This window comes from Loxodonta africana, chromosome 4, assembly GCF_030014295.1.
Source record: "Loxodonta africana isolate mLoxAfr1 chromosome 4, mLoxAfr1.hap2, whole genome shotgun sequence".
Taxonomy (NCBI): Eukaryota; Metazoa; Chordata; class Mammalia; order Proboscidea; family Elephantidae; genus Loxodonta; species Loxodonta africana.
This window is the reverse complement of record NC_087345.1, coordinates 58,225,889-58,243,024: the sequence shown is the minus strand read 5'-3', so window position 1 is coordinate 58,243,024 and position 17,136 is coordinate 58,225,889. Positions and strand designations below refer to the sequence as shown.

The 17,136-nt window shown below is 34.2% G+C and overlaps 1 protein-coding gene across 3 annotated transcripts in view; it reads left to right on the top strand.

The window, feature by feature from the left end:
* Window positions 1-17,136, top strand: part of ZDHHC17 (zinc finger DHHC-type palmitoyltransferase 17) — a 121,777-nt gene that overhangs the window by 71,622 nt on the left and 33,019 nt on the right. For all 3 annotated transcript variants that reach the window (XM_064283793.1, XM_064283790.1, XM_064283792.1), the window contains 3 exons: window positions 4,431-4,556; window positions 13,156-13,298; window positions 14,696-14,798. In XM_064283793.1, the coding sequence (XP_064139863.1) occupies window positions 4,431-4,556; window positions 13,156-13,298; window positions 14,696-14,798 (372 nt within the window). The remainder of the gene's footprint in view (window positions 1-4,430; window positions 4,557-13,155; window positions 13,299-14,695; window positions 14,799-17,136) is intronic.

The following is a 17,136-nucleotide window of genomic DNA, read 5'->3' as shown; positions in this document are numbered from 1 at the left end:
TTTAAAATGCCCTCTGTATGTAACTGAAAGGAAGAAATAAGTATCAGATTCTACTGGAATCTGGCATTCTTAATATGCTTAAATCTAGTAAACTTGTAATGGAAATCATTCATTCATTCAATAAATATTTGTTCAGTGCTAGGAAGTCAACAATGCTCAAGACAAATAAGGTCTATATTCTCTCAGAACTTAACATTCTGTTGAGGAAGTAGATGATAAATAAATGAAAACAAAACAGATAGAATGACGGGGGCTGGCAGGACCACATCAAGTGAGAGTGATTTGGGAATGCCTCTCTGAGGAGATGACAGACATTTGCTTCAAGACTTGCATGATGAGAAAGAATCGGTTATGCAGAGATATGTGGGGGAAAACTTGCCACGTTGAGGAACCCTCAAATGCAAGACCCTAGGCACGGATAAACTTGTCATGTTTGAGGTGTAGAAATACGGACCTGGAGTGCAGCAAGCAAGAGAGTAAACTCACTGAGAGAGAGGGATGCCAGATCATGGAAGGCCACGATGAGGAGCTTTCATTGTATTCTTAGTTGGAAGGATTGATATAGGCTCTGTGATCTGCTTTTTGTTTTAAATATTTTTAAAAGATTACTTTGGTTGCTGTATGGAGAATGCATTGAAAATGAAATAAAAGGAAATGGAGACAAAAAATCAGGCAAGTGATGATTGTGGCCTAGGCAAGGTTAGTACAAGTAAATATGGATAGAAGTGAATGGATTTGGAGCTGATAGAGTAGAAACGAGTAGGTAGACTATATATGGCAGTAAAAGAAAACATAGTTGATGACTTAAGTTTTTGGTTTGAGTAACTGAAAGGCTTGTGATACCATGTATTGAGGTTGTGAAAATGGCAGGAGAAATACTTTTGGGGGGGAAGGTGATGGGAATAGCTTTGTTTTGGTCATATTTAATTTGAAGTGGTACTTTTTAGCCAGGGGAAGTATCAAGCTAATTAAATAACTGCAAATTTTCAAAGGGAAAAATTCATTTAAAAAAAAAAACAAAACTGGATTCTTTGTCTAGGAATTTGACAGATCTTATTTATATCTGTGGAAACCCTGGTGGCATAGTGGTTAAGTGCTACAGCTGCTAACCAAAGGGTTGGCAGTTCGAATCTGCCAGGCGCTCCTTAGAAACTCCATGGGGCAGTTCTACTCTGTCCTACAGAGTCGCTATGAGTCAAAAATCGACTCGACGACACTGGGTTTGGTTTGGTTTTTTATTTATATCTGTACATTTTTTCATTTTTCATTTTAAGTCTTAGGAAAGAGAAAAACAACCAAACAAAAAACTGATTTCTGGCTGGTGCAATCCCGTGTATCAATTATATTTTGTTATAATAGTTATGTAACTATTGTCATTTTTGTTAGTTGCCGTGGAGTTGATTCCAAATCATGGTGATGCCGTGTGTGCAGAGTAGAACTGCTCCATAAGACTTTTCAAGGCTGTGACTTTTCAGAAACAGATCTCCAGGACTGTCTTATTATTAGTTCATCCAGTTTCTTCTAAAATGGCTATTTTCTAAATAAGATTAAACTTAAGTTTCTTAGAAGTCTGGCTTTTGTTATTAACTAGAGATTTACCCTTGTAAATTACTTACTTAAGTAAGGAATTAGATTCCTTTGTTTTATGAGCAAATGATTCTTTTTTAATCTAAATAAGATAGAACTTTTTTTGAAGACAGTTGACATTCGATAATAGGTAGCTTTAAAATGGCTATTTTGATTTTTAGAAGGACCCAAACCAGTTACCCTTGAGTCCAACTCATAGTGACATGTCAGAGTAGAACTGTAATGTATGTCAGAGTAGAACTGTGCGGCATGTGGTTTTCAGTTTCTGCTTTTTTGGAAGTAGATTGCCAGGCCTTTCTTCCAAGGTACCTCTGGGCGGTCTCAAATCGCCAAACTTTCAGTTACCAGCTGACCCCATTAACCATTTGTACCACATAGGAACTCCTTCGAAGGATCAGGAATTGCCATATACCCTAGATTAGAAGTTTTTAAACTGGGGTCTACTAATGGATTTTAGTTGAGGGGTGGGCCCATAAAAAAACAAAAAACCAAACCCACTGCCGTCGAGTCGATTCCGACTCATAGCGACCCTATAGAGTTTCCAAGGAGCGCCTGGTGGATTCGAACTGCCAACTTCTTGGTTAGCAGCTGTAACACTTAACCACTACGCCACCAGGGTTTCCATAGACCCCTGAAATTGTTAGAAACATGGTGCACTTTTCTGCGGGAGGTGATGAGTAGCTTTAATCAGATAGGACTCAAAAGAATTTAAGAATCACTGACCTATGTAGTAGGTACATAGAATAAATCCAAATCTTCTTTTGTTGTTGTTAAGAGTAACAGAAAAAAAATAGTGATTTGGGATATTAAGGGGAAAAACAAAAACAAAATGAATTTATGGCCTATCCAAGAATCCCTTTTTTATGGTAGCTTCTTATTTGTGAATTTTAAAAGATAACTAGGTGAATTGAGTTTGGGGGGCACAATTAATCTCTTAAAGTGCTGCCCACATATTTATAACCTTTTCTTTATAGTATTATCAAAGGACAAATTTAACTTGTACAGAATTTAAAATTATTGAGCTGTGTTATTAATGTATTGAAATAGACTCTTACATGGCTTCTTGAGGTAACAAACTGTTTTCAGAAAGTAGTTTCCATTACCTCTTATGTGCCTGACCTAGATGGTCTCCAAGGAAGAATTTTCCTAAGTTTTGTTAGTGGAATTCAGCCTCACTTAGGCAAAATCTCAAGTGATCTTCTATCCTAGCAATAATGTTTATCTAGCCAGAATTCTTGATGAATTTCTTTTATTATCAGTTATGTAGTCATACATACTCCATGTAGATTCTTGTTTTTGTTATTGTCATTACTTATTATTTTAGTTGACACATGGAGTGATCAAATATAGATGATTTGGAACCCTGGTTTTAGTATATTTCTTCAAATGAATTGTTTGTTTATTTTGCCAGATGAATAAAAGAACTATACAAAAATAGTCAGATGACTAGAGAAGTAGTTGAAAGATTTCTTAAAGCTCCCTCAATCTTTTTATCTAGGCAATCCTTAGGTGTCACATGGCCCTCTAGTGGAAGGGATGCTCAGCTGGACCGAGGCAACTGCAGGATATTCACTGGGAGTTGTTACCCAAAGGGATTGCTTTTATTCAGGTAATCTTTATAGTTTGGATTAATTAGCAGGTTCTGACAGTTTAGGTTATGGAATTTTGGAATAGGTAAGGAGATATTTTACAGTAAATATCCCTATTTGTGGCCGACTCAGCTAGATTAGCCCATTCCCTATTAAATACCATTGATATTTTTATTAAAGGGTTGGTTGGGCTTTTTGTTGTTGTTACTGTTGTTTTGATATAGTTGTTGCTGTTGGTGGTGGTATGTTTTATTTTGTTATTTGTTTTTATTTTTTTAAAATATAAACTGTACTACATCCTTTAAAAGGAACCATCCCTCATAAGGTACCTCAAGACTCCTTATTTTATTTCTTTGACCCAATTTTGTGAAATAAGATTTCATCATGTGTTCTTTTTAAAGTAATTTTTAGTAATTATATATGCATTCCTGAAATTTTGACAAACATTTAAAATTTCACTTTTCTATTTATAGAAGTAGATAAATCGTGGAGAACATTAACAGAAAGTAGGTGTCTGATTAATTGCAAAGAGAAAGATTTTAAATTAGTAAGGGCAAAAAGAAACAGAGATCTAGAATTCAAGACACTTATTTCTTACTTTAATGATATTTTAATCCTCTTCACTTACATTCCCTGGCATTCTTTTTCTTGGGCTTAAAGAGAGTTGCATAACTTGAGTTTCACTATTTTCTGTTGCTTCTGTTGTCTCTTTGGAAATTTCCGGATAGGTAAATGAGATAGGCGAAGAATGCCAATCCAGCAGCAGTAGTAGTAGAAGTTGACTTCTTTGTCTTCCCTGTTCTCTTCTTAAGACTCTTGTCATCACTGAAATTAAACAGATTCCTTGCAGTTTAGTATTATAGCAAGATGCTTTATAGCAATAACTATTATTCAAGAAGTCCATAAAGTGTATGATATGACTGAAGATAAACTTAGTGATATCCCTGATCCAGCATGTACTAAAATACCTACTTTTTGATTTGCTCTCTAATATAATTCAAAATTCAGGCAAAAGTAGAATCTAGAGAATAAGATGAGTAAATATATTTTCTGATTTTTTTTTAATGGGAACGTATAAATAATGATTCAGATTACTTGAGCTATTGATACTTTGTCCAGTGTCAAAAATAGTAACATCAGTGAACCAATATTGCAATCTTAATTTTATTTTTAAAGAAGTGCTTTAAAAGCTAGTAACTACAATATTCTGCTTTTTCTTTTATTTTAAACGTGAAATGTCTTCTTATATTTCAGGGTGAATCAGCACTCGATTTGGCAAAGCAGAGAAAAAATGTGTGGATGATCAACCATTTACAAGAGGCAAGGCAAGCAAAAGGATATGACAATCCATCTTTCCTTAGAAAATTAAAAGCTGATAAGGTAAACCCATGACTGAAGATTTTCAATATATAACCTTTTTTTTATATACAATTTTTAGAAGTTGTAAACAATGTATATAACACAACATTTGCTAATTCAGCATTTTTTACATTTATCATGTTGTGTAACTGTCACCGGTATCCATTGCCAAGTCTTTCATCGCCATGAACAGATGTAACCTATACAGTAGATATATAACCGTTTAAAGTAATGTTCATAGCCGTATTTTCTCAGCATGAGTATTGATAGCATTTAATTTTGTCGTCGCTTAATGTAATTTTAAAAACAGTATTTCACCCTGAATAAAATGAAAGTAGGCAGCAAACTTTCTCAGGGCTCTTAGTTCCCTGCTTGGTTGATGACCTATTTGTGTTGTTTGATAATTGAAGGATATGTGAAATTATTTAAAGCTCCATAGACCACTGACGGAAATTTTACTTCATTCATTCAGCTGACTGTTTTTAAGTAATAGACGAAAATAAAGGTTTTTCCTGTTATATGCATTTGTCAATATGGTAATAAATTGTGAAAAATCTTTGTCCTAATGGATTCCTTTTTAAACTGCTTACAACTCTAGCTCTAATTTATTTGTGCTTTCCATTCTTTTGTGATCCATTGTAACTTTGTAGACAGATTTTCCTTTTTAGATCAGTTTTAATTTACAGAAAAATTGTGCAGCATGTACAGAGTTCCCATATATGCTCCCTTTCCCCTGCAGTGTTTCTCCTGTTATTAATATTCTGCATTTGTGTGGTACTTTCTTAAAAATGTTCCATGCTCCACCTATTTATCCCTTTTCCCTCCTGTGTAACTTATTTCAGAGAGAGAGAAAACCTATATTCTTGACTTCTCTCTGGAAACCCCATTTTAGATTTCCATATACCTTCGATTTTAAACTGCGTGACTTTTGGCACAGTTGCCTGACACTAGTAATATGATTTCAGAACTGAAAACATTTCCCCAAAGGAGTAGTCCAGAGCCCTCAAAAATTTTTCCGCTATAAAAGGAGAAATCAGCCGACTTGACAATTCCTTTATATACCTAGTAACTTGACTAGCATTAAGCCTTGACTACCAGTCTTAAGTATGTTTTTTTCAGACTGTGCTAGTGGTAATGCTACTTGTTTTTTAGTCAGCATTGATCTGTCTTTTGTCAGGACAAAAAGCGAAATTTCAGATAAAGGGAAACAGACTGCAAAGCACTGTGTTATTTATTTGTAGGAGTTCAGACTCCCTTAATGAACTGAAAAGTCCTTCGATCCATTACTTAGACATCGAAACGGTTAGATTTATGGCTTATATACTTGCCTGTTTTCAACCCCATAAGTGAGCAGATTTTGCATGTTAACTGTTTAATTTCACTGTTAGGTCCAATGTAGAAAATGATTCATTTATTTATTTTGATGTTGCTTTATCCTCTAGAATTTAGAAAAATGATTATGTCACATAGTAATTAAGTTACTAATAAAAATATCTTGTGTTACTTTGGAAATTCCCATAATCTTTATCATTTTATTGAATGTAAATTTTCTAAAGTTTATAGTTAAGACCTATGGGTGCTAACCAAAAGGTCGGCAGTTTGAATTCACCAGGCACTCCTTGGAAACCCTATGGGGCAGTTCTTCTCTGTCCTGTAGGGTCCCTACGAGTCAGAATCAAATCAACTTCAGTGGGTTATATAGATAGATATATAGTCAGATGAAAATGACATTGTAAAGTCTAGGTGTTGCTTTTAATATGTAAAATTATTTGCTGTAGAATAATGAATTATATACCATATTTATGTGTTTGGATTTTAAGAAAAGAGAGCTTCATAAAAAGTTTACCCCGATTTTATTAACACTTATTATAGCATTATGATTAGTTCAGAAGTTGAGAGTTCCTGTGTTTTTCTTTATATTAGTAGCTTTAAATATGTTAAATTTCTTAAAAAAGTAACTGCATGTAAATGTATGATGGTCGGGAGCTCTGTAAAATTAAGCATTTGTGATTACATAGACCACTCATGGACTTTTCCATCCCACTTTGGAAAAATTTAAATTGCAAGTGTGATTTGGTTTTCTAGCTTATCAGTTAAGTTCTATATTTAAAATTTAACAGGAAAAGAGTGACCCCTAGGACTCAGTGTTGTTTCACTAAGAACAAATCATTTAAAAAGGAAAAAAAAAAAATTCGGAGGTAGTGTTAGTAGACAGATATGGAGAGAATCTTGATTTTAGAAAACGGTTTAAAAAGCTCTTTGATATTCAAGGTTAGAAGATTTTACATAGGCAGATTTATGTTTAAATAAGTGTTGCTTAATAATAACTATTTTAAAGTGGTATCCCTAAATTAGTATTCTTTCAACAGTAGAAACCTGTGATCTCTTTTGTGAACAGTAGAAATCTTACAGTTCTTCCTTTTTAATGTTACTTATTGATCATGTGAAAATAAATAGGGAAATAGAATAAACATACTTTTTTGTATTCCTCCTGCTGAGTATAACTAAAACAACTGGACATATTATTAAAAAACAAACAAGGCTCTAAAAGATGGAGAAAAGGGAGCTTGGAACCTGAAGAATGACATGGTGTTGAGTTCCCTGATTTTTTTTTTTTTTGCTTCATACATCGCAGACCGTGTGCTGGGAAAGCCAGCAACACAGAATTGTGAAGGAGCCCAGGCCAAAAACACAGTTGCATAGAGTCCATTCCTATTCATTGGCAGCCCCTTGTGCTGCAGAGTAGAACTGCATTCCATATTCTCTATCCAAAGGACCACAGAGAGGTAGTTTAGCAAGACAGAAAACTTTTAGAAAATAACTGCTGTACTATAGCCAAATTCTACAGAAAAAAACTGGCCTCGCCCTCACCCACGGCAGCAAAGGCCCAGTGATGAGCTTAGAATTTTCACTCTCATCGGGCAGTAATCAGGCTCAACCCTTCTGCTGTTGTGGCATCAGAGAAGGCTGAGGGACTTGGCTATTAATCCTGGTATTAATGAGGTCTCACTCATTCTTTATTGCTGAAGACTACATGGAGAGTAATAATGAGGTGCCCCCACCCCTCTCAGTCAGGGAAGTATCAGCAGAGGTATAGTGGGGACCTAAAATCCCACCCCTGCCCAACAGTAATGAGGAGCCCTTCTTTCAGGTGTCAGTTCAAGGCCAGGTGGGGCTCCTGGAATTTTGTCCTCACTTGGCAGTAATAAAGAGGTGTCCCCCTTGACTCTGCAAGTGGTTTCAGAGGAACGCGATCTAAAAGAGGCTTATATAAGATCCAGAGTAATAATACGCAAAATGCCGAGGTTTCAATAAAAATCACTCATCATACCGGAAACCAGGAATAGCTCAAAATCAATGAACAGAGATAATCAATAGATGCCAAGCCATGATGACAAGCATGTTAGAATTAACTGACGAAGATTTTCAAGCAGCCATCATAAAAATGCTTCAGTATACAACCATGACATGGTTGAAACAAATGAAAAACATGCTGTCTATAAGAAACTCATTTCAAATATAACAGCAAGTCGAAAGTAACAGAATGGAAAAGGGTATGTTACCCTGATACTAAAACCAGACAAAGGCAGATTAAAAAAAAAGAAAACTTTAGACCAGTGTTTCTCATAAATATAGACTCAAAAATCCTTAGCAAAAAATAGAATTCAGCAAATGTATAAAAAGAATTCTATATCATGACAAAGTGGAATTTATTCCAAGGATGCAAGATTAGTTCAGTATTAAAAAATCCATCAATATAATCTGCTATATTAATAGACATAAGATAAATCTCATGATTATATCAATGGATGCAGGAAAAGCAGTTGATAAAATTCAACATCCATTCATTAGTAGAAACTCTCAGAAAAATAGGAATAGAAGGGAACTTCCTCAGCTTCATCAAGAATATCTATAAAAGCTTACAACTTATTATACTTAAAGGTGAAAGACTGAATAGTTTCCCCCTAAGATTAAGAACAAGGCAAGAGTGTTTGCTGTCATTGCTCTTACTCAACATAGCACTGGAAGTTCTAGCCAGTGCAGTAAAGCAAGAAAGGAAACAGAAAGTATATAGGTCAGAAAGGAAAAAAATAAAACTGTCCCTGTATGTATTTGATATGTTTATCTACATAGAAAATTCTAAGGAATCTACAAAAAAAAAACAAAAAACCCCTCCTGGAACTAATAAGTGAAGTCGGCAGGTTATAGGATATAAGGTAAACATACAAAAATCAATTTTGTTTCTATATACTTGCAATGAACAAGTGGACGCTGAAATTAAAAATACAATACAACTTAAAATTGTCAAAAAAAAAAACCAAACAAACAATACTTAAGTACAAATCTAAACAAACATATAAAGTACTTGTATAATGAAAACTGAAAAATGCTGATGAAAATTAAAGATGATCTAAATAAATGGAGAGACATATCGTGTTCATGAATTGGAGGACTTAGTATAATAAATATATCAATTCTTCCCAAATTGATTAAAAAAAAAAATTGATAATCAGACTAAATGTAATTCCTGTTAAAATTCTGGCAAGATTTTTTGTATATATAGACAAAAACATTCCAGAACTTATATGGAAAGGCAAAGGAAATAGAACAGCTAAAAAAACAGTTTTGAAAAAGAAGAATCAATCTACTCAGTTTTAAGACTTTTTATATTGATACAGTTAATCAAGGCTCTGTGTTATTGATGGAGGGATAGACACATGATCAGTGTAATGTAATAGAGATCTGAGACATAGGATGACATAAATATGCTTAGCTAACTTTTGACAAAAATGTACAGCCAGTTCACTGGAGGAATTAAACCTTTTGAACAAATGGTGCTAGAGCATTTGGACATTTGTAGATAAAATAAATAAGCCTCCGCTCAAACCTTATGCCTTATATAAAAAATTAACTCATAGTAGATCGTGGACTTAAACGCAAAATGTAAAACTATAAAATTTTTAGAAAAAACAATTTTCAGGATCTAGGGCTAGGCAAAGAGTTCTTAGACTTAACTCCAAAAGCATGATCTATAAAATAAAAAATCGATAAATTGGTCTCCCTCAAAATTGAAAACTTTTGGTCTGTGAAAGACCCTATTAAGAGAATAAAAAGTCAGAGGAGGAGAAAACATTTACAAGCCACATAATCTGGCAAAGGACTAGTATCTATATAAAGAACTCTCAAAGCAAAACAGTGAAACATCAGTAATCCAACTAGAAAATGAGCTGAAGACATGAAGAGATACTTTACTAAAGAGGATATACAGATAGCTGATAGGTACATGAAAAGATGTTCAATATCATTAGCCATTAGAGAAAGGCAAATTGAAACCACGGTGATTTATTATCGTACACCTGTCAGGATTGACTGAAGTAAAAAGTAGGGACCACACCAAATGTTAATGAGGATGTAAAATAACTGGATTCATACATTACTAGTAGGAAATGAGTGGGAATCGACTCGACAGCAGTGGGATGGAGAACAGTTTGGCAGTTTCTTCAAAAAAAAAAAAAAAAATCTAAACATGCATTTACGATACAACCCAGCGATTGCTCTCTTGGGCATTTATCCCAGAAAAATGAACACTTAGGTTCACACAAAAGCCTATAAATAGATGTTTACAGCAGCTTAATTGATAATAGCCAAAAAATTGGAAACAGTGCAGTTGTCCTTCAGTAGGTGAAGGGTTAAACAAATTGTAGTACAACCATACAACAAAATACTACTCAACAATAAAAAGAAATGAGCTATTGATAACATGCAACAACTTGGATGAATCTCCAGAGAATTATGTTGAGTGAAAAAAGACAATCCCATACGGTTGCGTGTTGTATGATTTCATTTATATATCATTGTTGAAATGACAAAATTATAGAGATTGAGAACAGATTAGTGGCTGCCAGGGATTAAGGAAGGGGTTAGGGGCAAGAGGAAAGTTGGCAGCATGCAGGATCCTTGTAGTGATGGAAATGTTTTGTATCTTACCTGTATCAATGTCAGTATCCTAGTTGTGATATTGTACTACTGTTTTACAAGGTATTACCATTGGGGGGACCTGGGTAAAGCATACCTGGGATCTCTCAATATTGTTTCCTACAACTGAATGTGAATCTGTACTTATCTCAAAATAAAAAGTGTAAATAAGGAAGAGTACTGGATGGTAGAATCTAGGTGATAGATATACAAGTATTCACTAGAAAATTCTTTCAAATTTACAATATGTTTGAAAATTTCCACTAAAAAATGCTGGAGAAAATAGATTTCCCATAACTGCATAGCAGCACTTTGCCGTTACCTCTTCATAATATCATCATATATATGTATATTTATGACAGTTAAAAAAAAAAAAAATCTGCCCCAGAAGTCTCACTCCCAGATACATATCTAAGTAAAATTATGTTCACACAAAAACCTGTATGTAAGTGTTTATAATGGCTTTATTCATGATCACTAAAAACTGGAAACAACCCTAATCTCTCATCTGGGGAATGGATATGCACACTGGTACATCCATGTAATGGAATACTGTTCAGAATTAAAACGGAACAAACTACTGATACACACAACCTGGATGAATATTAAATGTATTATCTAAGTGCTTGACTACTAGCTGAAAGGTTGGCGCTTAGAACCTACCCAGAGACACCTTGGAAGACAGGCTTGGAGATGTGCTTCTGAAAGGTCACAGCCTTGAAAACCCTGTGGAATGGCTCTACTCTGCACACATGGAGTTGCCATGAGTCGGAATCAACTCAACAGCAGCTAACAACAAATGGAAGAAGCCAAACTTAAAAGGCTATGCTCTGTATGATTCAATTTATGTGACATTTCTACAAAGGCAAAAGTATAGGGACAGAAATCAGATCAGCAGTTGTCAGGGGCTGGGGCTGGGGGGTGGCATTGGGAAGGTGCTGGTTATATGGCAGTATATGTTCATAACACTAAAACAAACAGAAACCCAAACCTATTTCATCAAGTCAAACTCCGATTCATAATGACCCTGTAGGAGAGTAGAACTGCTCTGTAGGATTTCCGAAGCTGTAAATCTTTACAGAAGCTGACTGCTGCATCTTTCTCCCACGGAGCAGCTGATGGATTTGAACCACCAACCTTTTGGTTTGCATCTGAGCGCTTAACCATTGCAGTACCAGGGGTCTTTACTGCACACTGAAAAGGGTAAATTTTGCTGTATGTGAGTTATATCTTAATTTTAAAAAATGGAAGTGGCCAGTGCTGGGGAAGGACAAGCACCCAGACTAAAAACAAACCAAATTAAAGACAGTTTTAGAAAAATACTTTTTCAAACTACACATGTCCACCTTTTCTCCCCCTGAGTACTCACCCTCGCCTGTTACTTCTATCAGTTATATATCTTCTCTAATGTCTTGATATAAAAGTTCATACATACTAGAGATGAAAAAAAATTGGATTAGCTGTTTTACTGTAGCATAAAATTAAACTTCGAAATCAACATTTGTTTGTTTAAATTAAAATTACACATTTAGTTCAGAAAATGATTTGTAGTGGCTAAATCAGGAGAGACGTGGTCATTTATTTGAAAAAATATTTTGCTAGAAGTCAACAGTATGAAAGGGGTGCTAAAAATTAATATAATCTTAGTCTTCAGAAAGGTAAATATTCAGATCAATGAGGAAAGTAGTATTTCCACTCTGAGCTTTGTTAGACTACAGTTGGACTATTTTATATAATTTTATCACTTAAGGTAACTCAAGAGAGACTTGATAGATGGCTACAAGTTTGTGAATGGCTGTTATATGGAAGAATCAATAGACATCTTTTGTGTTTCTCGGAATTTATAGCTTTCTGACAACCAGACAAGTACAGAAATGAAATGGGGATATCCTGGAGTTTTGAGCACCCTGCTGTGATAGGTGTTCAGAGGCACATATCTCCACATCCTGTGTACTCTGGAATCCTGTATATTGTTTGATTTTCTGTCTCATTTTAGGATGGACTTCTGTATACTGTTTATATGCATCATTTAAAATATGTTCTTGAGACTAGGCATCCTCATGTTTCCTCTTCTGATACAGTTCTTAGACCATTAGTCATTCTAGTTGTTCTTGTCTCTCTGGTAATATCCCTTGTTAAAATGGGGTGGTATTTGTCATTGAGGAAACCCTGGTGGCGTAATAGTTAAGTGCTACGGCTCCTAACCAAGAAATGGGCAGTTCAAATCTGCCGGGTGCTTCTTGGAAACTCTGTGGGGCAGTTCTACTCTGTCCTATAGGGTCGCTATGAGTTGGAATTGACTTGAAGGCAGCGGGTGGTTTATTTGTCATTGAACGGTCTGTTTTCTAGCCAGGCCAAGTGTTAGCAGGGGATACGACTGTCACCAGTGTCAGACCTTAATAGAACCCACATCTAGAACTTCTATCCTCATTTTCCACAGTGTCAACAGAATACTTGTAAGTTGTTGAATGTATGTCACCAGAAGGTAGAGACCAGCACCTTCAACAGTGTCTTGCATGTAACCAGCATATTTGAATGAATGAATTTCATCCCCAATTGCATGTTTTCACAAAGGTAACAATGGTTCATGTCTAGTTACTTGAAACATACAAAACTTTCTGACTAATTTTTTGTTTCTGTACAGGAATTTCGGCAAAAGGTTATGCTAGGAACTCCTTTCCTAGTTATTTGGCTGGTTGGGTTTATAGCAGACCTAAATATTGATTCTTGGCTCATTAAAGGGCTAATGTATGGTGGTGTTTGGGCTACAGTACAATTTCTTTCAAAGTAAGTGTGCTATTTTTAACTGTACATGAAAAAATATAATTTATGCCCTGCTAGGATAAAAATTAATGTTTTATATGTTTAGAACACTGCCTTTATGTGACACGTTTGATCTTAAATTAGTGTGTAAAAATTTTTGACAAGTTAATAGGTAAAATCTTTTAGATTTCTTAACATTATTGTTAAAATGATTCTAAAGATGCTTTCCAGGACAAAAGTCTGGCATATAATTTTTAAGGCTAAAGTACATTTTTAGAAATATTTGAAACATTTTAATAAAAGTGAACTTGGATTTGATGAACTGTAAATGTAGCATACGTATTGCTTATTTGTAGATACAGTAATTATAACACTTGAGCTCACCTTTCTATAACTCTGTCAGGAATGATATTTGGTCACAAGCACTAGAGCAAGGACGAGGTTTGATTTTTAGTAGCAGGGTAGAGTCTAAGTGTAATTATGAAGTAAGCTCAGTTTTTTATTCTCTTCTTCCTCTTTCTTTAAACATTGTGATCATTCCCTTTTCCTTCTGCCCTTATATCCTGTTGCCCTAAAGCTGCCCCATCCAGCATACTTAGGCAGGTCCCTAAGATGAGAATTTTCCACCTAATTTTCATTTCTTTAGCACCTTGTTCTCACTTGAATTTCAGAAAAGAGTTCTGAAAATAATTCACAGAGCGGTAAGAATGACTAGTAAATCACTAATATATTAATTCTTAAAAAGGGGCTTAATCCCGTATAATTAATCTCATTTTAGTATTACTTGCAGCTCAGAGAGATATAAACAGGAAGTCACCTGTGTAGCCTGCATATAGTTGATCCTGCTTATGTTTAATAAAATTTATTAATATGTATTTTGCTTGAATTTTAAACATTGTAAATAAAACCACCAAACATTGTAAATACATTGTAAATACAGACCTTCAATTCCACTAAATTCACCAGTTTGTTCCATTTGAAAAGATGTGCCCAAGCCTTTACTGGAGTGTGTACTTAAGGAGTAGTAATTTTAATGATGGAATATAGAGAAGAACTTGACAATTGCTCCATACTCATTTGACGAAATTGTAGCACACCTTTGGTGAATAAGGTGCTGAATGATAGAGTTACTACGTATAAAGTGAATTACTGCTTTTCAGAGAGGAGTACACTGAAATTCTGAAGTTGAAAAGTACATAGAATATAATTTTAATTGTTAGTGAATTAGGAGGAGTTTCAGAATCTTGTCATTCAGCAGTGAAATTATTGATTACTCTGAAAATGGTATCAGTATGTAAGTGTTCTAGATTCTGGTTAAACTAGTGCTTAAACACATGCAGAAGGTATGTAATTTTCGTTTAAATAAACATTTTTTTCAATGAAATGTAGAACTCAAACTTTATAAAACTTGTGTTTTACAGATCCTTTTTTGATCATTCAATGCATAGTGCATTGCCCCTTGGAATATATTTGGCAACCAAATTCTGGATGTACGTGACGTGGTTCTTCTGGTTTTGGAATGATATCCTTTGGTTGGAAAGGCCATATCTAGAGCAATTTTTATTTGTTATTTAACACTGGAACTGAACTATTCATGATTTGCTATACCTCATTATTCTAGAAGAATAAATGTGGGCTAATGTAAATATTGTTTTTTAAATTTTAATATTTAGTGGATTGCTTTTGAAAACTGATATTAGTAGCAACATCATTAATAATAATAGCTACCATTTAGTGAGTGTTTAAAGGGCATTTTCTTAAGTACTTTATACTCATTTAAGCTACATTCTATCTCCATTTAATAGATGAAAATTTTAGGCTTAAACTCAACGGCACTGGGTTTTTTGGGGGTTTTACACAGGTTAAGCTATTATACTTGCTCAAGGCCACACAGCTACTCTCTTTTAAAGCTGGGACTGAAACACGTATTTGACTCCATAACTCATATTCTAAACCTCACTATTAAATCGATTTTCATGTTTTAGTACCAAACTATTTTTTCTGAATATTTTCTTGATATCACAGCTTATTATTTTCTTGCAGTAGGTAATATTTTCTCTTATAGATATTTCATATATCTTTTACTTCATGAAAGGTATGTAACACTGTATCTTCAGATCTTTCCTAACTTCAGTAAATTATTTCAGCATAATGTACTTCTTAAAAGTAATACAATTTGTATTATAAGTGTGTTTTTTGTGCATGTGTGTGGATCAAAGAAATAAAGCCAATGTTAGATTTTGATATGTTTAGATTAAAAAGTTCAGTAAGATTAATTTTTTGTAATAAAGGCATATGTTTTATAAATGTTAGTAATTTTTTCAAAATATTACTTTAAAAAGCATATAAGCTGTTTTACATAGTATGCAGTTTTTGGTGACTTGTAACTGTTCTAAGCAATTTTAATTACACCTGGTTTCAATTCACAATCTTGTATATTTATAATGTTTTCTTTTTGTTAAATTGCTTTGTAGTATAATCAAAAAGTAAAATATGTTTATTTTTGAGACATGAAACTGAATTGTAACTACACTTGTAATTCTTGTTTTTACAGCTTTATGTAATTATTTTCAGAAAGTATAGTACTTCTTTATACTTCCATAGTGCAAGTATCTATTAAATTCTTCCCTGTGCCAATTTTCACTAGCTCCTTTTGGCCTTGTATTATATTTGACATAAAAATTGTTCCTCAAGGATGTATTAAGCATTAGAATTGTTTTATTGGATCATTTAGTGTAAGACAAATCTGTTTTCATTACCTCATCTATTTTAAATTTATAAAAAGCACTGACCTCTGAAATGACTTTCGTATCCAGACGTATTTCCTAACTTCATGTTTCATAAATTGGACATTAAATTTTATGTTCAAGAAAAATATGGTCAGATTCACATTGCAAAATAATTCCAAGTTGTCATACCCTGAGTTATGTATGTAAATGGAGAAAAGCAGGAAAATTAGTAAATTACCAAATAACGAAAACCTTATACCGGAGAATATACATAGTATGATTTGGGTTTCCCCGCTTTCTTTTCTTTGTTTGGAGAGGGTACAAAATACCCATGGAAATGTTCTTAAGCTGGGTAGTTTGAGAATGTAAGATTTTGAAGGGAAGGGCCTGAACAACCAAGTCTGCTTAACTTGCCCTATTTAAATAATTCTGCCCTCAAATAGATTGGTGTATAAGTAATTTTTTAATGCATTGAATAAACTGCATGCATTAATTTAATTTTTAAAATAAAAATTGCAGAATGGGAATACTAAGTTTTATACTTGTCTATAGATGAGGGAGGATAATGCAGTCATGCACCACATAATGTCTGTTTGGTCAGTGTCCGACACATACACGCATAAGGTTATAATAAAGAGTTCAGAAATGTGATGGGAAAACAGAAGGCAACAGCTCCCTGCAAGCAACGTATGTATCTCATGTTTCTTGTATGCAAAGTGATTTCACTGCCAGGCATATAATGGTACAGTACAACATACATATAACACATATGTCTTGATAGTCATATTAAACGCCTGTGTTACTGGCTTAATATGAACTTTCCCTACTTAACAAATAAAGTTGACCATACAGCAGTATATGTTTCAACTCATAGGCAGCAGCATCCAGTCTCTTGTATCATGTGTCTCTTGAGGGTTGTAGTGTTATCTGTATGTTCAGTTTTCTTTCTAAAATACTACTGTAAAGTACACCATGGCTCCCAAGTGAAGCAAAACCAGTGTTAGAGCAGCAGCAAGAAGCAAAGGAGATGTATCAATTTGGAGTGAAACAAAGGATATCCACATAGTTTTGCTAAGTATATAATGGTGTTTACACAATGTCCAAATCACATAACCTCCTATTTCACAGAATGT